Source organism: Lissotriton helveticus, chromosome 7 (genome assembly GCF_964261635.1).
Source record: "Lissotriton helveticus chromosome 7, aLisHel1.1, whole genome shotgun sequence".
NCBI classification, from domain to species: domain Eukaryota; kingdom Metazoa; phylum Chordata; class Amphibia; order Caudata; family Salamandridae; genus Lissotriton; species Lissotriton helveticus.
The window spans coordinates 173,819,009-173,842,047 of NC_136068.1; the positions used below are offsets into that span (position 1 = coordinate 173,819,009).

The 23,039-nt window shown below is 43.2% G+C and overlaps 1 protein-coding gene across 3 annotated transcripts in view; it reads right to left on the minus strand.

Annotated features, from left to right (window-relative positions):
• Nucleotides 1-23,039, minus strand: part of EYA2 (EYA transcriptional coactivator and phosphatase 2) — a 309,526-nt gene that overhangs the window by 54,904 nt on the left and 231,583 nt on the right. For all 3 annotated transcript variants that reach the window (XM_078651875.1, XM_078651877.1, XM_078651876.1), the window contains exons 7-9: nt 22,430-22,607; nt 19,942-20,084; nt 16,352-16,435 (exon numbers count right to left, since the gene is read on the minus strand). In XM_078651875.1, coding sequence (XP_078508001.1) covers nt 16,352-16,435; nt 19,942-20,084; nt 22,430-22,607 — 405 coding nt within the window. The remainder of the gene's footprint in view (nt 1-16,351; nt 16,436-19,941; nt 20,085-22,429; nt 22,608-23,039) is intronic.

A 23,039-nucleotide genomic window follows, 5' to 3' on the forward strand; every position in this document is an offset into this window, starting at 1 on the left:
TTCCAGGAGTTTCCAGGTAATTACACACAGTTGAAGACATCACATTTTTCTTTCAGTGACAACGTTATTATTAACAGCTAACCGCGAGATGGCGGCTTCAACTGAGGGGAAAAAACACAGAGAAGCTTTCGATTGTGCACTAATCCGTCTCTAACCTCTGGCTGACTCTTCCAGAAGACAAACTCAACAGAATACAGACTGATTTAATGAATACACTTAATTAATATGTTCTTCCTTGTGGCGAAGTCATCATTTGTTCACCCAGTAAACAAGTCTTTGGCAGGAGTTTAAAAAGTTCTAATCAGGCTGACTATGTGTAATTCCCTGGATCCAAGCTACCAGCTTAGCAAGGCATTGTCCTCCCATTCTGGCTGTCAGAATAATTGGCACATAGGTAAATACAGTCAGAACCAAACAACAAGCACCTTTGGCGTGTTGCGTAGCCTCAAAGCATTAAGCACAGGTCTTTGCTGAAGTGCTGCAAGTCTGAACAGTTTAGTGTTGAGACAGAAGCTTGGAACCAACGCAAAAAGAAAGTAAAAAAACTGCTTGAAGATTGACTCTGTTTGACATGGTGCCAAGGTTCTCCCGCCCCTTGGGTTAGCATCTCGTGAAGCATGGGTGGGTGTTAAGAAAAGAGGGGTGGACGTGGGCCATGGGCAATCATATTAGTTTATGTGTCTGTATGAACAAGTGTGGACTTTTTTTTTTAATTCAACTTATTTTATTGATTTTCTGAAGACAAGAATAAGACATATGATGTATATGCTTAAGTGAACATGTAACAAAGTGTGGACTTTTTTTTAATGAAGTCTATCACACGCTTGACCAAACTTGAATAACAAAAGGTGGTTGTTTGTCAGAATATTGAGTACAAAAATATGCTCACAGTTGTTTTTCAGAATATTGTGTACAAAAATATGCTAATACAAAAATATTGTACCAGAGTATAGTTTACCACAACATCGTGAAGGTAATGATATAAACCTATCTAAAGATTTCCTACTCTTAACTTGACATCTTATCATGAAGATATTTTTTTATCGAGAAACACACAGGTCAGAATAATGTGTACAAAAATATTGTCCTAGGAAAATCCAGCAGCCATTGTATTGACTACAGCCATAACGTGAAGTCAATTATATGGAATTATATAAAGATTTATTGTTCTTAACCACATCGACGCTGATGACGAGCTCAGCTCGTCATGAGGTACACCTCTCGTACGCTCATGACGAGCTGAGCTCGTCATGAACCGCGGGATTTTCAAATCTTCAGCGCACAGCAGGAAAATGCGCTGCACCGATGCGGTTAAATCCACATCCTGAAGATGCGTTTATATATATATATATATATATATATATGTATATAGGGTTAGGAATAGTAAATCCATACTTACCTGTAAATACTTACCTCACAGTGTACATTGTGGTAGTCTATATCCTGTCTAGGATATTTTTGTAAGACAATATTTAAAACTTACTATTGCTGTAGAACACCTAAAAGGGCACAGTTTGTGAAAGATAATCCTCATATTTAGAGCCATTTTAAGGAGAATACGTGTGAAGCGGGCCTCTCTCAAAGTCCTTTTCTATGTATATTTTTTTCTTCACTAAACAAGCTCTGGCAGATACACTCAAATTAGGTTGTGTCAATTTAAGGATACAACAGGAGACACTGCTCTTCTATGAATAGAGAAGTGCAGCCGCGGTCCGTGCAAGTAACAGCAGTGGGGCCAGGTGTGGGGGGGGGGGATTTCAAAGGATGAAGGCGAGGGAAAATAATTAAATAATTAATTTTCCTCAGCATCGTCCCTTGAAATCCCCCACACCCGGCCCCACCGCCCCACCGCTGTTACATGCACAGACCGCGGCTGTATAAGTGTCCACTCATCAAGCTGTTGGCCATGATCGGTCTACCACACACATATCCCAGAATCCACAATTCACCTCTAGTTCCGCACCTATGGCCCATGATCCTCACCAGCCCAACACATAACAAAGACTAGCACTGACACCCCTATTGAAGAGATGTCAAAGAGACCCAAGTTGGCTCCCTGATATCATGGCTTTTCCAGCTATTCTGCTTGCCCTCAATAATGACACAGAAAAGTCCTACCTACTTCCTTGACTCTGTGCCTACACATCACTTAGTGGTAGACAGGAGCAGCAGTTGTTATCCTCTTGCTAGCCCTCTGGAAACTCTGTCATGGTCTTTGCTACCCCTGGTGAGAGGGGTCAAGAAGGAAACAGCTGATAGAACAAGCTCTGGCAAAGCCAATAAGTCCATTCTTTGTCAATGCATGTTTGTAAAGCACTTTTTTATAAAAAAAAAGTACTAGTGATATTTCATGCCTGTACATTGCATTAATTATTTCAATATTTATTGATATCATAGATTATTTTCTAATACTTTTCACATAGGAAATTCTGAACAGAACATAAAAAGAATAAGGAAGTGTCAGAATTAAAGGAAAATGCTTCCCAAGGTATAACTCTACTTTTAACACGACTCACTGAGCAAATCCCACTGAAATAAATAAATATATAAATAAAAAAAGAATATGCAAGACAATTTGACAGCTGCCACAAGAAGCAAGCCAATCCAAACTGTGGTCAGTCCTTCATGAACATGTACAATCTTTTGCAAAGAAAGAGCGAAAATTATTCCACAATTGAATTTGTGGATTGAGGCCTTGGCGGTCAATGACTAGGAGGCCAGGGATGGACGGTCCTCAAGTTGGATAGTACATCCAGTCAAAATCCAAAACAAATCAAAAAGGGTGTCTCGCCATGAGTTGTGTTTCTTTAGTCTGACCAGCCTGCAATTACTATAATGAGTTCCATGTGGGACTATAGTGATTTATGGTTAGCCTTTAGGCCCAGCAGTCACAGCCATACATGCCATTACCTTTCACTTCAAACTGTGGTTAGGACAATAAACACCTCTTTCAAGATAACTAGCACAGGGTGTCCAGAGAACACTGACACTTGTCTTGCACCCATCTAACACACCTTTAGGAAAACGCACTTTTAAGCAGTCAGAAAGAGTGCATCCTAAATTCTCTGTATACATTGGCACACATTGAGGCCCTGCCAGTGGTGAAACAAGGATGGGAACAGATACCTTGGGGAGAGGCTCACAGAACTGAAAGTTCATTGACAGCTCTGACACAGAACAGACTGCCTTGAGTTTCCAACTAAACACACTGAGCCCATATTTAATACTATTTGAAACCAGGCAGGACAACAACCAAAGTTGCCTTGGTGTCAAAGGGAGAGCAGTACAATGCAGAACACATGCAAAGTTGGAGAAATTATACAATTTCTCCTCGTTACACCTGCCTTGAGGACGTGTAAGGTTTTGCACAAATTCCTGTCTGTGAATGTTAGTAGATAGGGGTAAACCTCATAGATGGTTGCATGGGAACACTCACGTACAACCCACTGAAGGCCTCTTGACACAAAATAATGTAGAGTGGCGAATAGTGCAACTTCGTGTTAGTTTGGGAAACTTTCCAGCACAGATCCTGGTTTGTGTTGAGTAGTAAATCCCGCCCCATCACTCTGCGCCGGGTCTGCTGCACACAAGTGACGCAAACCCAGAACAAAGCATTGGTAACTCTGGGCCAAAGGCCCTAGTTTCTTAGAAATGTCAATATGGTAGGCAGAAGCAGTTAGAGGCAAAATCCGATTTATGGGTTTTGTGGGAAAATGGCCATTTTTGGATTCGATTAAAAAGCAGGTGGAATATAACCATGTTAAAATCCTCAAAATGAGAGCAAATGTGTGGAAACTGGTGCACAAAGGCCAATTTCTGTGGTTACTCTTTATTTCAGTAACCAAAAGGTACAATTGCGAGGCAATACTGCATCTGCTAATTAGTGTACCTTACAATTGTCATAATTCTGATTACAGTATCACCACACTGGTTTTCACATAAGACTCACAATGGACCCCATAAGACATTTTAGGCTTAAACTTCTAATGAGAAATGTGAAATCACACAACAGCCTGCTTAGGGCTGACGGCTGAAAATCTAGGACTAGCTGAAAGCCCCCTCATAACAAGGAAGTGCAGAAAGATCGTTATTTACCAGGGCAAACTTTTTTTTTGTCAGCCCGAGCTGGTTCTGCCACATTTGATTATAGGTTTCACAGCAAAGCTGCCCTTTTTAATAATTACAATGCAGCTGAAATGGCTAATACCACTAGACGGTCCAAGTTCTGGCCCTGCCCTGAGCTCTCTCCAACTACAGGACACGTTTAATGATCTCTGATCAGCGCTTAATTTGAGCCGGTGTTATGCGGTGCTCAGCAATTAATCGTCAACTCCGGCACTTATGACAGCTGACACATGGTTGCGCTGTTTGTGTGACAGCTTAACTGCGGTGGTTTAAAGGAGTGGGCGGGTCCGCGTCGGCGAACAGACGTGCGCAGCACTATGAAGGTAGTGCTCGCGATGGCCGTTGGCCGACGCACGCATGGAAGGGGTTAATTTAGAGATGAGCAGCACAACTTGTGTTTAATTAGTAAAAGTAACTAAGACATGTCGCCCAAGCCATTTTATAGCTCTGGGGGGCTCAATCAGTCTGAATTGTCACATATGTCTAAATTGTCAGATTGGTAGGAGTGTGATGGTTAGTTGTTGTGTAGGCAGTGGTTCATTTGTAAAAAATAAGTGATGGTGCTCTCGTCAGGAGCAGCTTGAACCAGCCCATTTCAACTGTTAGTGAAGTGTAAAACACAACCAACTTCTAGCAATCAAAGTGTGAAGAGGGTGTGACATAATGACCAGAGCTGCCGACTTCGGCGCTGGGGAACCAGGTTTGAGTCTCTGTGTCAGCTCAGCATCCTGTGCAAATCACATAATCTCCCTGTGTCTACCGTAAATGAATGCGTCCTTATCTGTTGCTCATGAAAAGTGCTGATGTTGATAATTAAGTGTGGGTGCTGGGCACTTCAAACCACTGGCTCAAAATAAGCACTGTGTGCAAGATGCGGTGGCATCCTGACAAGGACCCTGGCACTTATGTGTGTTTTTTTTTTCTATTTACAAATTAAGGACTGTAGCCCTCCTAAATATCCCCCCCCCCCCTCCATCTTCAGTGTGCTGTCCCATGCCCAGCAACAACTTCTGACACGCCTGCTCATAACGCGGTGCCATCTGACAGCTCTGAAATACTGTGCTCATTTTTAAAGTTTGATAATTCCCATGTACCTGTCCCTGACCCGTCGAGAACATTCCACGAAACTCCTCGAAGCTATTCGAGTTTACATCACAATTAGAGAGGAGTTCACCCGCTGAACAGGAAGCGCCCGAGGGAGGGGAACGGTCGGCGCGTCAGTCTTTCCCACTCCAAAATATGCATCTCCTGTCTGTCACAAACGTGCGGCGTTTGACACCCCTGAGCAGAGACGGCGTCATGGGAACCAAAAGTCCCGCCCTTCGTGCCCAATGAGCCTATTGTTCGCCGAAAGACTACAGCGAAAAGCGCAGAGCGACCTGCCTTAAGCAGCGCGGTATTTACGCGCAAAAGGGACATTATTCAATTACGAAGGCATGCGAGAGGCTCTGGTGAACACTCTCACACCCACCCCTTCATTTACGGGACAAAGGCGTCCTGAGCTCTGTCAAACGGGCAATTTAATTTGGGATTTCTCAGGGGGCTTTGACTCACCTGCGCTAATCTCGGAGGGCCAGTCGGGTTTAATTGAAAGGTACTTCACCAGCCCTGGCAGGGGCCTGCCAGCGCGTCGGGCGCCCATTGTGAGGGCTTGGAAAGCTGAGAGAGCAGGGCTGTAATTACGGTAGAGCTCGGATCTGAACTTCACCATTATCAGCATTTCGTGGAAGGCTTCAAACCACAGACGTCCGATTCCATGAACAACGTGTAAGCAAGAGATGTGGTGATGTCAGTTCTCAGGAAAACGCTTCGCGCCTGCCAAGGCAGCCTGGGTTGTGCCAGAATATTTTTATCTGGCATTCGTGTTAGTGAAGAAGGATCAAATGCCTAGGTGTGCAGGCTCGTGTGCGTGTGCTTCCACTGGCGTTTTTCATGGTATTGCTCCAGCTGGGTTTCTATCAATGTCTGATCCCCAGGACTGCCTGTGATTGGGGGGAACTGACCAACTGCAATGGACTGTACCCTGTATCACACCTGCCATAGGCCAAGCAAACACGCCAGAGCATCGGAAGGGGTCCTCTTGTGCCTTTCCATGATCTATGCCGGGCACATTCCTTGGGTGATCCTGCAATGCCCACTCACTGTGGCTCCACGCCCACTCCTGGGCTGCCCCACGAGACTATGGGCCTAATCCCGCACCACCAATCCAAAGTACAAACCTCCCGACTGATCAGGAGTGTTCTTCTGTCTGGTGGGCGGTCCTTTGGCATTCCCAGGGCGGTGCCTATGAAATAGGAACCGCAATGGGAGCGTCAAAGGCAGTACCTGCACGACATCGACTGCTGCAGTCCGTGCCGTGCAGGTACTGGTGTGTATGCACACAGGGAACTTGATGTGCTCCCCTGTGTGCAACCACATGGCGTGAGGCACACCGAGGCCCTGTAGGCCCCCCTTTGTTTCCTTACCTCCATACTTAGTGGTCGATTAGGATGGCGGACGGACTTGCGTCCGTCCGTCACTCCGAGGTGGAGGGACCGTCCGCAAGAGCAGCGGTATTCCCTCCATGCCAATTAGGATGTGACCGCCACCCTGGCGGTCACATCTGTATCTTTAACATTGTGGCAGGTGCTGCTTCAAGCAGCAGCCGCCGCAATGTTAAAAATGCATGCATTGCATTTGCATGCACATAGCGGCAGGCACCGCGTGGTGCCTGCCGCTTTGTGCATGCAAATGCAAGGGGGTACCATAGGTACCCCTCCATGTGCACCCCCACAACCCCCTTCACCCTGGGGACCCCAGAAGCAAAGGTCCACATGCTTTTCCACGGCGGAAAAACCGCTGAGGAAAAGCATGTTTACACACACTTCCTAATTTGGCTGGCGGTGTCTTGCAGACACCACCACCAAATAGCGGTCTACACCCCGCGGATCAGCGGCGGACTGACCTGCCGTCCGCCGCTGATCCCACCGCCATCCTAATCTGGCGGGTGGTGTTGTCAGGGACCGCGGCGGTGAATCCGCATCCTCCGGGCCGGCGGTGGCTTCCACCGGCCCGGAGGATGCAGATTCACCGCCATCCTAATCGACCCCTTAGTTGGCACCATGGAATACACTGCAGTTTAGAGAATACTTTTGCAGTTGCACCTTTTATGGCCAGGTCCCAAAATACACCTACACTAGATGGTTGTGGAATCTACATTTACATCAGCAACAGTGCCGACAGAAATCCAATGCTCTGTTGTAGACCTTAGAGGGATCAGCAGATATAACACTTCAGGGTGGCATCCTAGGAGCATGGACAGTACAGAACCTGTCACTGTACTTGTTTCTAGGGTACTCAAAAAGCAAGAAACTAAATACAATTAGGAATCAATCTAAAAGGGGTATCATCCATTCCAGTTTCTAATGCATTTAATTTTCTTTGGCTTATAATCCTCATGCATTTTTTTCATTATATTATTGAACCATTGTTTTAATTAGAATGGTGCATATTCAACGTATGAATCCTGGATGATATCAAGGCCACAATTCATTATTTGAAAATTCCACAAAATCTGCTTGAATCTCCAAGACATGGTCACATTGGGACAGAAAAGTGGCCCATGTTCGCAAACTGGGGCACATTTTAAGTAGTAAAGACAAGCTGTATAAGTGTTTTGCAAGATACAGAAGACAGCATGGATTTGATTTTGCTGCAGGCAATGCTATTTCTTAATTTCAGAAAAATCAATAGTAAAACTGGCCCAGCAGACCATAAACCAGGCACACAAACAGCCAAAAAACTGGCTCACATATTTACCTGTCAGACTAGCCCGTCGGGCCCTGCCTTATTGGTCAATAGCATGAGAATCTAATGGGGTGACCTAGTGAACCTCAGGACCTAGATATCGTATAGTACAGTCAAAAAATTGTCCTCTTTGTAACAGTACTTTGGAAATACCAGTTTTTCTTAAAGGTAAAACTAAAGCATTACTCAAAATAAGAAAAATAGAAAAAAGGTTGCTCCAAATGTGAAAGATGTGATAAAAGCGCTTGTGCAGAGTGACGTGAAAAGTAAGGTAATAAGATACATAAAACACAATAAAAAGTAGAACATTGTAGTTCTAAAGGAGCCTGCAAGCTGTCAGTCAGGTATGACTGGGGCCACACTACTCATCCAGAAGGGCAACCAGATGGTTTTCTTAGAAGTCCAGTGGGGGGAATAAGGCCTTGGTACAGACAATCAGAGAGCGTCTCGAGAGTGCACATTAGGAGTAACATTCATTAAAATGTACATAGACAGGTTCATTTGCCACAATACATGCTGTTTGCAATAATCTCTTACCTGACTATGTTTTCTTTTTTTTTTTCTCTTTTTCTTCTTATTTTGAGTAATTCTTCTGATTTACCTTTAAGAAATACTGGTATTTCCAAATTTACTCTATTACCGACAGGACTATTTTGTTGACTGTACTTATTGGTCAATAAGCCAGTCCAAACCTGCCACTAGACCCACAAACCCCCATTTCACTGCTCTACCGACTCGTGATAACGCTTTTAATCCCTAATTAGCCTAAATGCCAACCCTACTCACCTTTACTATAGCACGTATCCAGAGCTGCAGAAACAATAACACTTCGTGCAATATCACGGGCCTTAATTAGAATCTGGCACCCGACTGCACAATTTCCCAAGGCCATGGGATAGGGCAGATAACACATGCAATGGGGCTTATGTGCAGGGACATCTTAAGGATTTTGGGGTCCGGGGCAAACATATTTTGGGGGCCCCCTGTTTGGAACAGCTTTGAATTTATGATCCAATTTCAACTCTAACATGCTCTTGGCCAGGTCACTGACTGCACACAGGAACATTGGCCCAAAATCAAAATATGTTTACATCCAATATCCAGGGAGAATGACGTGTGCTTTAAATATTGTAAAACAGCAGAAGCCCACGAATATGATTGCAAATAATACCTGTGACTACCCCCCACCCCATGACTTCAAAGTGAAGTCCTGTTTTGCTCTAAAAGAAACTTTTTTATGGATGTTGTATGAAACATAAACACAACATTTCTCTGCAAAATGTCAGATTATTTAAAACAATTTTATAAAGAATCATTCAAGGTCTTAAGGGCAACCCCTTTTGCAGAACACAGCTGGCTCTATCAGAGCCCGCCGAAAGGCTGGGGCCTGCGCCCACTTTGCCCATGCCTACGTCTCTGCTTATGCAGCACAATGCCCTTTTGTACTGCACATGTGTTCCTTTACATGGATAGTAAATAGGCGCCACATTATGCATTGCATATCAAAACTTTGTAAAGTTTCCACCAGTGTGTATTTGCTTCACGCATAGTGTTATCTGCTCTACAACTAAGAGTACGCTTTGTAAATTTGCACTGGGTTAGCATCACAAAAGTGACGCTAACAGCACAAAATGATTTTTTCGGATTTATTTTCCAGTGCAAATCTTATTTTGCACTGGAAAGCACGCTAAAAGTAGCGCAAAGCAGCGAGAAGCAGTGCTTTGGTTTACTTAACACCAAGGGGCCATTACATGGTGGTACATGGGTGTTCCCATACAACCACCCATGCCTTTTGACGCAAAGCCCTATTTACAAAGAATTGTAGACAGAGTTTAGCGCCAAAAGTTAATGCCACTTCAAAGGAGGTGCTAATAGGAGAATTCTTTTTATTTCTCCTTTCTTTTCCGTCTTTGCATGTGTGCTGCACTGTGCAGCACACAAAGTGGACAAAGCTTTAAAACTTGTCTAGGCATGGTATTTTGTACAGAAAGGGTACCCTTCCAGTAGAAATCCTAGAATAGACTCACGCACACACCCTAGAGCAGTGATACTCAAAGTACAGCCCGGGGGGCGCATGCGGCCCTCGTGACCTTTACATTCGGCCCCCGGGCAGCAGCAACACCGGGCTGCTGTTTACTCAACTCTGCACTAACATGGAAAGAAATGTAAAACTATACAGCAAACACTTATTTAAAGGTTAATTGCACTTAGGGCAAGGAAGTTACTAGGCCCTTAACTTTAGGAACACTTTCATTTTAAAAAAACAGCTACTAGATATACATGCTTTGCTTCCCCTACTCCCACTTTATTCCCCACGCTGGCATCAGTGCGACCCTCGGTCACACCATAGACCAAACTTTGCGGCCCCCGGGAAAATGTTTGTGAGCACCTATGCCCTAGAGTAATGGCACTAAGGTGCGTGCGTACGCGTGGCAGCTGAAACCAAAACCGGCGCTAGGGAGAGGGGAGGAGAGAGCCATATCTCTGAAGATATGGTGCTCTTCTGCTCCCTTCCTGTCAAGCAACGCAGCACAGCCCCTAAGGGTGCTAAGCTTCGTTGTGTGTATTAAAAAAAAAATCTGCCCCAAGTAGCCCAACGCAATTGAGCGCTGTGCTCGAGAATATTTCAAATGGTTAGTAAATTGTCATTGTGCGTTGCCCTATGCTGCATGGCGCAAGGGCCTGTGCAAAACCTCGGTAAATAGGGACCCAAAAGCATAATTTTATGACCTGTGTTCAAATCGTCTACAACTTTCTTGGCAAAAAAGTTACAAATGACATTCTACTTGGCCTAATCCGCGATCAACGGAGTGAATTAAGCTGTATTTATTTTGAAAAACTATTTTCCCGAGTTGCAGCGGTTCTGTTTTCCTTCGGAAGGACTTCTTCTGATTTCCAGTCAGGGATAAACTGCGAGTGGGCCGCTCCACGGGCCTCGGCGGGCCTTTAATGTCCCAGGGTGCACAGCGCGCATGACTAACACAATGTAAATAAACACAGCTGAGCCAGGAGGAATCTGGAAGGTTTTCTCATTAGAGAAAAAAAATAAACAGATGTCCCTAAGCACTTTGGCTCGTGTTTGTCAAAGGGCTGGCAGGCTCTTAGATGTCAGGCCATTGAGGAAAGGTAGGGCCACAGCTTAAGGAAAAAAAAAAAAAAGATGTTTGGCACTTGTATGGAAGAGAAGATGGCAGAAGTGGAGAAACCTTTTGGGTGCGCACATCAGCTACTTCGTCACTTGCGAATCTTACAAGTGGGTTTCATTTGTTTTCTCTTGGTAAAGCCATAAATGACAGATGCAGCCGTCAGTGGGTTTGATAAACCCCTGTGTTGTTTTATTAGGTGCAAACTGACTTCATGAAGTTGGACAGGGATTGGTTGCTGCTTAACATAAGAGAAGGTAAGCTAAAACAAAGCAGCCTGTTGGTTTATGACAGAGGCAGCCCATGTGGAAAGGTGAGGAGGCAGATCACTTATTGATATGCAAGTGTGGCATGAATGATGGAGCTCGAGGCCAAAGTTAGTCATGTGTCGCGCAACAAATATAGATTGACAAATGGCTTTAGTCAAACCTCACCTTTAGATCTCACTTGAAGTTAAAAAGACCCTTCATGCCAAAAACTTGGGGGATATTCCGAAGAAGGGCTTTTCCTTTGGAGGAAGTTTCGATGGGAGGTGGCATTTTCAAGAATTCTACAGAAATACTGGGGACATTTTGGAAAGGAATTCGCAGTTAAACCCCCCCCCCCACCCCCCTCCAAAAGAACAATTTCATTCCATGTGAGTAAAACTGTCTAGGATTTTTTTAGGCAATTTCTACTGAAAAACCCATTGGTATGTTATTGGAAATTACTTGTGATTTTTAGAAAAATTTATTTTGCATTCTAGATGCAACATTTACAATACAAATAAAATTGCCACTCAATTGTCTACTATTTGGTCAAATCATCCAATGTCGTGATAGGGACTATTCTGTGGATCCAGATCTACAGACTCTGTTTTCAAATTTTAAGCAAGCACTGAGCTGCTATATGGATGCCACGAGTGAATCTGGGCCCGTGCGTCTTTCGTGATTGCAGTGTCTTTTTAGGTCGAGCCTGTCCCATTCCGCAGGAATTGATAGGATCGAATTCATGTCGGCAAAATCCTCTTCAAACTAAGGGGTTTCAGCCCGGCGTTTTCTTGCAGTTCACGTGAACATGCACGAGCATTCACGGCCAGGGCTTCTCCTCCCCTAGCAGCACTCCTCCCACACCAGCAACTCCCCCCTCCCACACCAGCACCTCCCCTCTCTCTCCCCGCAAACACAGCCTTGCCGTAGCAGCACTCCTCCCACACCAGCACCTCCCCCCTCCCACACCAGCACCTCCCCTCTCTCTCCCCGCAAACACAGCTTTCCTTTCATTTCTCCTCCCCCTCCCCAACCAGCTTCCCCCAGGCCGTGTTCCCTCAGATATGCTATTGCATATCGTTTGCTACCTCTTGTATTTTGTTGCTCTTGATACTTGCACAACTGTCACTATTGTCTCATGTAACGTTTGCTTTTGTAACATGCTCACTTGTAATTTTGGCTTCATGTATCTAAAAACGCCTCCCTCGCGCTCCTTTCTCCCTCTCTCCCGCTGCCAAGTCCTCCCATCCCCTCCCTCTCCAGCGCGCGCTCCACTCGCATCTGCCTGCTGCTCCCCCGCCCACCCCCTCACTCCCCCAACCAGCAATGCCGAGAAGCTTGTTTCCTCTAAGAACATATCGTTTGCTACCTCTTGTATTTTGTTGCTCTTGATACTTGCACAACTGTCACTATTGTCTCATGTAACGTAACGTTTGCTTTTGTAACATGCTCACTTGTAATTTTGGCTTCATATATCTAAAAACGCCTCCCTCGCGCTCCTTTCTCCCTCTCTCCCGCTGCCTAGTCCTCCCACCCCCTCCCTCTCCAGCGCGCGCTCCACTCGCATCTGCCTGCTGCTCCCCCGCCCACCCCCCCCACTCCCCCAACCAGCAATGCCGAGAAGCTTGTTTCCTCTAAGAACATATCGTTTGCTACCTCTTGTATTTTGTTGCTCTTGATACTTGCACAACTGTCACTATTGTCTCATGTAACGTAACGTTTGCTTTTGTATCATGCTCACTTGTAATTTTGGCTTCATGTATCTAACAAGCATTGGCATTGCCAATAGGTCTCGCTTGTGGGACCTTATAAGTATTTAGTTTTGCAGCACAATATCCGATTATGCAACTCGGATATTGTGCTGCAAAACTAAATACTTATAAGGTCCCACAAGCGAGACCTATTGGCTATGCCAATGCTTGTTTGTTTGTAGTGCTTGTAAACAATTGAATGGCACGTAGTGGCACTGGTAGAGATTGGCGGATCTCACAAAGAGATAGTTCTTGTGGTCCTGAGGAGAACCCCAAGAATAAATGAGGGGTTCGAAACAAGTCGACCAGTTTCCTTTCAAACAGTGTCTAGAAAATGCAAATCCGTTTCTGTTTCTCACAATAATTACATTGGTTGCAAATCGAATAATTGAATGTACCAAAAAACAGTCTGGAGTTTTTTCTTTCTTAAATGTACACACTGTTTTTTCTTTCTTAAATGAACACACTGTTTGTACTTTACCCTGATTAGAAGGAGGAAACCTTGCAAATAGAAACGTACCTGTCTGGGTCTGTTTCCATTGTTTGTCTTAAATGTGTTATGTGTTGTTGAAAAGCAGTCTTTATTTGTAATTTTTTGAAGTTTTTCATTTTATGTCATTTATTTATGTATAATTGTAATGAATTTCTTCTCTGTATGTTGTGATGATTGTATATGGAAAATAATTTTTCATAATGTTTAAAAAAAGTAATCAAAAGAAAAACCTTTTGTCTAAAAAAATAAAGAGATAAGGATTTATAACTTTGGGCCACTTTGAATGGTTTCCTGTTTCCCAGTGAAAATAATATTGTGAAGGAAGATCAGTATTGGCATTACTTATGTTATTTACTAGTGGGCCTACAGCACTGATTGTGCTGCCGACTTAAGTAGCCTTTTAAATCTCGTAGGCCTACCATTGCAGCCTGCATGAACAGTTTTTAAACTGCAATTTTGACCTAGCCGAATAACGTTTTTGTCCCGCCCAAACCTTTCTTTTTGATACATATAAGCCACCCCTAGGGCAGGCCCCTGAGAGCCCAGAGGGCAGGGTGCAGTGAATTTAAAAAGTTGAACATGTTTGTGTTTGGAGTCTTCAGAATTGTAATGAAAACTCCTCTCTTAAGGTAAAGTCAGATTTAAATTACGTTTTTGAACAAATTCCACTTTTAGAAAGTTGCAGTTTTCCTGCCTTAGTCATTAGTGCCTGCAACCTGTCTCTGGGTCACATGACTGGGTTTAACTGACAGCTGGGCTTTTGAATTCCTCTTAAGACAACCACACAAAATAGAGAGCTTAGGTGGGTCTGGATGGGCCATCACTGGAAGTATGGGAGGGCAGCGCTGGGCACAGCCTTACTTACACTTGAATAGGCTGACTCCAGCCCTCTGTAGTAAGTCTGGAGCCAGGGGAAGCAGGAAATCTGTGCACTTCAAACGGAAACCTCTAGAAGCTTCTCCCACTTCCACGGATGCACCATTTCTAAATACTGGACCTCAGACACCAACTCTTCAGCACACTTCTGGACCAGTGGCAACTCTGCCAGGAAGCAGGGCTGCTGTGCTTCAGAATAGGCTGGCACTCTCATGAACTGCTGTCCTGATGGACTACAGCCTTGCTGGATTGTGCCCCTTCTGCCTTGCTATCCTCCTGTCTCAGTTAGAGGGATTGGACCTGTACCTGAAACCAGACCTCTCACAGAGTGATTCCAAGGGCTAGTCTTCTGGACTCTTCTTCAGAACCATAGGAATCTAAGAGGCTCCCAACCACCTGAACCAGCCGCTTGATCCAGCTAGAGCAAGCACCTGACCCCCAAAGTGGTTCCCCCAGGTCCTGGACCTGGTGAGGCCTCAGTGGAGCTGAATTGAAGTTTTTGAGCTCTTTGTAACTGTAAACGGGCTTGTTGGTGCCAAATTCTTGTTGTTCACACTGTCTGCCAATTCAAAGTTCCCTCAATCCAACCCTTTGCGCTACAGATCGACCGCTCATGAGGAGCACTACTCCGAAGTTCCGGCCTGACCGTTCGTGATGACAACAGGATCTTTGCGCTACAATCGTGACCATCCACAACGCTTCCCTGCTCCTCAATATGCCCTTCACCACAACCGAAATCTTTGCAATGGACTGAGAAGGTAACATTTCAGCTGAACTAACCTGGTCCCTGTATTTAACGTACACCCCTTCTCAGTCAGCCTGAACTTGTAACTTTCTCCTGATCTTGCACGACCAGATAGCTGCGAGTGCCGCTTTCGGCTTTTTGGCGCTATTTTCACGTAAATATTTAACATTGCATATTTCTAGCTCTACTAATTGAATTTTTGTCATTATGGTCTTGATTTATTTATTAAACATTACTCTATTTTTCTAATTTGGTGTGGGATTTTTCCTTGTGCTGTGTTTTCACTTTACTAATGTTTGAAGTGTTGCATAAATACTTTACACATTGCTTATAAGTTAAGCCTGAGTCCTCTGTGCCAAGTTCCAGAGGGTTGAGCACAGGCTACTTTGCGGTTAGCTTGTGCCTTACCCTGACGAGGATTGTGGTTACTGCTTGAGTAAGGTTTCATCCCCCTCAACCAGTAATACAATTTCTAAAACATGCATCCCAAAATTATTTGTGATGGGGCGTTCTTGCATTCAGGTTTAACACCCGAAATAAATTATTATGACAGTAAAAAATACAATAGCATTAGCAACACTACACGCTTTGCCAATGTCTTTTAGCCATGTGGTACAGCATCAGAAAGATGCTGTGCAGCATGATTAAAAGTAAAAAAAAGACATGATGAAGCTGCAGTGGGGTTGTGTCATTTTGTAGGCATAAGCAATTTGCTGCCAGGTTCTCCACATAAAAAAACAAAAAAAAAAAAACAGTGGTTGAGGGAGTGACCAGAAACTGGAAGTGGGAGTGTAGGATGTTGGGAAGGTGCAGCGAATGGTGATGGGCGGATGGAAGGGGGAAGCAGCACTCGAGGGAGATGCACATGAGCAAAAAAAAAAAGTAACAGGACTGTAAAAAAGTTGTAAAAGTAGTTTTACATTATTATAGTAAAATCACATTAATTGAAAATGTTTCTGGAAACTCTTGCAGGCAGACCAACACCGCACTGCGGGAAGAGGAGCCAATTAAATGCTCATTTTTCTTGCAGACATACCATTTGACTTACCTAGGCAGTGTATATGAAGTCAGCAGCCTGCGTCTGCTTGAACATCCACCTTAGGGACCACCCCCGCAATTCCCAACACAAAACTGTTGCAGAAACATACATGCCTTATAGAAAAATAAAGATTGAGCGAATTTACCTTTCCATATCTGGTCGCGAAGGTTCCCGTGAGTAAGGAGTGAAAAATAATGATGGTTTCATCCAAATCCCACACAAACACCCGCTGCGATGAAAGAGGAAACAAGGGAGACAAATGTATTCATGAGCAAAAGTCTGCAGCCAACAGTTCAGCTCAAGCAGAGTGTATATTTCTTTCCTCCTATGTTTATTTAAGGCTGTGTAACCACTTCAGACGCCCATTTATCATCCTTTTTCAAGGCATTGAAGCCTTGGTTCACTGGGGATACCATCAGATGACCGCTTTCTTCTCGCTCTCTCCCAATCCATGCGCTGATATGCGCATGCTGCAATACTCACCGCTGTGCCAAACATTCTAATCGGGGTGTGTGTAGCTACTACACACAGGATATGAATGATACGTAAAGAATACATGTGGGTGGGAAAAAGATCAGCACTTTGGGAACCTTGGGCGCTGGCCAGCCTATCAGAATGCTCAAATGCCCACAAAGTTAACATTCCGAGGCTGGTCAGCTCCCCACATCTGCAACATGGGCAATCAGGAGCACTGTGAGAGAGTAGGAGCAGCCTCTCACCCGAATGCTTGAGTGATAAAAACCACTCCATTCTCCTGCTTTGCTCCCTGTGCGTTTTCTAATTGAGCTCCAACTCTGTTTAATTTCTTAACATCTGCATTTAGTGGGTTAAATGTTCTAATAGCATAATAGCCTTTCTGCCTTGGGCTGTACAAGTTGTAAAAGGGGCTCAAAACCAAAACAGACATCAGCAAAAAAGAAAGATTCCAGAATGTGTATTGTTGTAGATAGGACTGTTAGTCAGGGCTGACTGGCAGCAGCGGTTGTTTCCCCGGTGGGCCGGAGGAGTGGGGGTGGTGTTGTACCCATGGGCGGTGAGATTTGGCGTTGCATGAGCGAGGCTGTGCCGTGACGCCCAGCACCGTCAAACTCAAAATCAGGCCCTAAGTCTTTTGTGCTTAATCATAGCCTTAAATGAAAGCAATTGTGGGGTGGCAGAATGCACACCTAGATAATCCATGTACTCAAAGTTCTCACTTTTCTCCTTTATTTGCGTGCTGAATGGGTCCGTGCCTCACCTCCACGCACGTTCTGTAAGATTCGTCAAACCTGTGTTGCGCAAAGACGCTCCATTTCCATTCGCACAGCCAACATCATAATTTCCAAATCTCGTTGTTTGCTTAATTTCTGTTTATTCCATGTAATCATTGATTTAAACATTTTTCCTCTGTTTTATTCACGATTAAAACTTAGACATCCCTATTTTTTCAAATGATACAATTATGCCCTCCGGGCCTTTTACTGCACCACGCGGGGATGTATATAATCCATGATCAGCAGCTTAGAATAAAATAGTATCCCAATGCATTTCGGGCCTCTTTAGGGCCCTTCCTCAGGGGAAGCTGTCAAATAAAAATGATGAACCTCTGTTAATACATGTTCAGACCCCACTTTTTTACCAAAGACCTCCCATAACCAAACCGTACTTTGCTGTACTAGTAATGTTATGGGTTTGCAGCAGTTTGATTTTCTTGATATGTACAGCAAAGTACGGTTTGGTTATGGATGTCTAAGTTTTAATCGTGAATCAAACAGAGGAAAAATGTTTAAATCAATGATTGCATGGAATAAACAGAAATTAAGCAAACAACGAGATTTGGAAATTATGATGTTGGCTGTGCGAATGGAAATGGAGCGTCTTTGCGCAACACAGGTTTGACTAATCATAGCCTTAACCATTATGAAGAAATTATAGGCCTACATTTTTCAATTTTTTGGTGTAAGGATCCTGACCCCTTCAAATATATTTTCAAATATATTTTCATCTGTAACACTGGCCCTCAAAATGCAAAGTACATCCTCCTCTCTCCAAATAAAGAAATGTCTCCAAGAGGGACCACTCTGGACTACTTCAAATGTTTAGTGGAATGTATTGCCTTCATTCTTTACCCCTACACCTTCAGTTGTACTGTTGAGACTGAATGTTTCAAGAAGGGCTTCCTCTCAGACTTCATTTGCCTTCAAAACAATGGCCTGACTTGAGCAAATGAACATATGTGTAGAACAGGCGTGGATCCTGGAGGGTTGACAGGGCTCCGAGCTACTCCATAGCCATAAAACCTTTTCTACTGACCCCCCCCCCATCAGACCTTTACAACCCCCCATTATTACATCTTTTGGCTCACTCAAGCCTTAACCTCTGCCACTTTCACAAAGTGCTCAGAAGCTGCCAGGAGGTAGCATGTGGTGTTGTAGAACACAAAGCTACCATTACATTACTCAACAGTCTATGACGGATCTCTGTATAAATTTTATGATCTTGAAACCACAGAGAGACTGCAAAAACATCAGTAAAATGTAAAACAATTGAATGCAGCAATTGTAAGAGTATAGGATTACCTACATGATGTCAATGTGGCATCAAGCTACCCACTTCCCTCTCAGATTATGACATGAGAACAAACTGTAATATGAGTTTGTGGACTTCTCACAGGAATGCCATGGATTCTTGAATGGGCAGCGGGTTGCCTTGCACACACACACACACCCACATGCAAACGTGCGCACACGCACCTCACATCAATACGCATTCATGCACATCCATGCACACACATACACACCACACACACAAGATGTCTCAAGAATGGCACTGATTTTTCTTCTAAAAGGTGACTCCTCAATTGGTGCCAGTATGTGAATTGTCTTTTTTTAATGCAAGATTCTAGAGGATTAGGTCTTTGATAGTCTCATCATTTCGGAACTGAAGCCAATATTATGTACAAAGAGGTCATAGTTGTTGCTTATTTATCTTATTCAACTTACAACCATTGACAAAGCCAATAGTCCTGGCTTGTTGTAGGTATACTGTTACTTGCCCGGCATACTATGCTAAGCACAGATTTTTACTTAGGTGTGTTGAGCCATGACCTTAATTACAAAGGCCACGTCACTTTGAGAGACCCCCCCTCAGCTTTTTCATCCCACTTAAAACCCTGGGGAGCAGTATATTCAATACTCACAGAAAGTACAATTTACAAAGCCAAACTATGGTCTGTGACTTTTTAAACATGGGTTCACTGGTGCACTAACCTATTGCTGACATATCATGGGTTGCGCATGATTGAAAAATAATTCAATGGTCCAAGTTGTAAACTGGCATTTTTATTTTACGAGGTTTAGTGATTGTTAAATCAGAGAGTGCCATATGCACAATGGCCCTGTACTTCCTTATCAAATGTACTTGATACAGCTGCTTTCAACATTAAAGAGCTATACATAAAACCAGGCAGTACAAGCTCTGGTTTAGAGTGATAATTTTATATAAGTAGCTAGGGCACCCGCGGTGTCTCTCTAGCTGCTAAATTAAACCATATCTGGGGTTGCTGCTTTGGTCCCTCACATGTTAGGTTGCATATATTATTAGGATATATTGATACAATCAGCTCTCTTTGGTTTGTTTGCTGCCTATGATTGGACCATTGGTTGTCTGTATCAAAAACTGCCTACGTCCTTCAGGTTAATTTTGCGTCACCCCATTGTTTGTAGCTCAATTAAACCATAGCAGACTAATAATTACCTCTATCTCGTTATCTACAGAAGGGGAGGGATCATTGCTTCTTTTCGACCGCCCACGTAATTTGCCATCAGATCCACGATGATGTCGATCATTTTCTCCATCTTTGACTGGTGTTGATGGGCCAATGTGTGTATTGCATTCACCTATAACAAAAAATAGTACATTTATGCCTTTGTATGCATAAGGAATGTTGTATCCAGTCGAATATGTGCTTAGTTTTAAGCCCTACTGCATCGGTGGCATATGAATAAGATGGTGGTGGGCAAGCATAGACACTCTGCCTCTTGGGCTACAATAGTGAGGTTGTCTTCCTGGGACTGAACCATAAAGGACTAAAAAGAGTGAAGAGTATGTTTTTATGGGCCAGTGTGTAAATTCATTGTATTTAACCCAATAGTTCTTCAAGTTTGTGCATTATTCTAAAAGTACAGCTCAGAAACAAAAAGAGGCAAATCCTGCTCACTGTTTTCTGAAAAGCACGACTAAGCTCAGGGAAATATCGGGTTAAACACATTAACTTTTCACACTGCAGGCACATAAAAACAGGTACTCGGCTCTGCACTGAGCAAGCGGTGCCCTTCATGATATCACCCACGGTCTTGATCTGAATTAAACACTAAAAGAAGGAGGCCATGTAGACATTGGTGGAGTGGGTGAATCACCAGTGGCACTGTTCCTACTCCGCCAAGGTCACAGTCGCACTGACCCATGTAGAAGTGGGGGCACCACGGTTATAGCATCAGTAGAGTTTAACTGGCTCTGATGGTGCTAAGCCTGGGCCAACTAACAGTCTGATCTAGTTAAGATGGGCGACTATCACTAAATCGCAAATATATCACAAAATGCAACGTGAATTACGTAGAAAATTATAACAGAATTGCCCTGAATTCAATTATCCTCCAGTTGGCAGAACTTGAACACAAATCAGAAGACATGGCTCTTGCCATGGGCATTCTGTATATGATTTATGGTCTGGACTAGTGGAATTATGGGATTGACCTGACCTGGAGGTTTCCAAATAATAATGGATTTACAGTGTTTGTCACTTGACCCATGATATCAGCAATATTTTGACAATTTCAACAAACAAATGTTGCTTCTAGCACAAAGGGATCAAAAGTTACAAACACACAGCCATCAATGGTTGCTCACAGTGGCAAAGTCTTTTCAAAACTTAAGTGACTATCTTTCATATTCTGGTTGCTGTATTAAAATTGTCAGCTTGGTGCTACTGAGGTGTCACCTTTGTTCAAACAGTTTTAATGTATTTTAAAATGACACGAGTGGAAAATTACTGCAACAGAAGGTATCACATTATGCCATGTAATTTACATTTTTTTGCTGCATAATTTAGTACGCCTGGTAAATAATGTGTTCCTCCATCGCCACATAACAGTGGCCCTGTTAAAAGACTAACTGTACTGCCATCAGCAGTGACATTTACAATAAAGAAGTAAAACATGATTGATTAGCAGATAAAAATCATTATCTGCTTACCATTCTCCTAAAAAAGAAATAAAAAGCACGAAATCCTGTCCTCAAATATCATGATATTATCCACCTTGCAAAATGGAGTAACTGCCAGTGTAATTTAGTGTTAAGATTATTGCAATCTAAACTTAAACACATAGATGGAGTCTACATATAGCACCTGGGCAGCCTGTTTCTTAATGGATCTGTTTACAGTGCTTGAGATGACTCCCTATGATGGCCTTTGTTTCAAGCCTTCAAAGATGGCATCTTGTTTTCTCTAGTGAACTCTTTGTGGTTAAACACGTTAAATGCAAACTGCCTAACTGGCCACCTCAGACACTAACAATGAGTAATCAACAACCAAGTTAGCCTAACCCATAGATTTGCCATTACAATTGTATCCAACTCTGAGAAAAAGTAATATTACATTAAAAAACAGGTTTGCTGATCGCTTAATGTAATTAGTAGCCATTCGTTTCTACTCTACCCTGTTATTTGTTATGTATGCCTCCCCTATGGTGCTAATTATAACTTTAGAAAATATCGCGAGAGCTTTAGGAGCAAACATCAGCAGAAAAGAAAAGCGTGTTTACTTGTCAGTTGTCCCCTTTTTACACCAGATCTTAACTTGAGAGCATGACCCTACATTAGAATTAATCATCTAATTCATATTAACTGACTCACTTACACAGTCATAAGGGAATAAAATCCTCAAGTAGTGTAAATTGTCACCCACTAGGGTTCTGAAAATAATTGCTCCTGGCTCATGCTTTCAAACAGGAGTGTCATTGTACGACAGACATACTTCCTGTAAAGCTACTGAGCTCTTTGCTGATTGGAGGAAATTGTTATCTTAAACTGCAGCTGAAAATTGCTTGTGCTGACATCATCCATCCGCGTACGAAATGCGCTGACCAAAAGAACAACAAATACTTGCAAAAAGACTGTGGGTTGAAATACTTAGTTTCCTGATTTTTTAGACAACTTCTAATATTGTTGAAATAAATCAACTTACCAGGGAGTGACTCGGGGCTCTGATTAGTGATGTTGTGCGACAGCTCTTGGACTGAGTAGGTAGCTGTAGAGATCGCTGTTGGACTGATGCTATTATTCGATATATACGGAGAGTTGTAAGAAGGGTTGTAAAACTGTGAGTACTGACTTTGGGTGAATCCGGGATAAGAAGGGTATTCCTGGATAAAGAGAAAAGCGAAAACATTCTGATCAACATTGGAAAATCCAAAATGTGAAAACTAAATTATGTTGATTTGACTTGTGAAATATTTCATGAAACTGTAGATAACTGATATACTTATGAATTGTGCATGTGTTTCATAACTGATGAATGTAATATGCACCATGAGGAAAGAATCCAGAAATCAGAGGGTGGAAGACAGCAAAGAGATCCTCTAGTATCCACTGATTGCTAAATCCAGTGTACTAATCACAATTCTACTTAAAATCTACACTGTGGTTAAGTGGGTGTAAAACCTTAATATCATGCAACCCTTTGGCAGCACTACACTTCCAATAATCAACTGTGATGAGATTGAACATTTTAAAATTGAATATCAACTGTGGGCAGTGACTGGAATAATGTAAGTTCTATATACAAAATGTTCAAG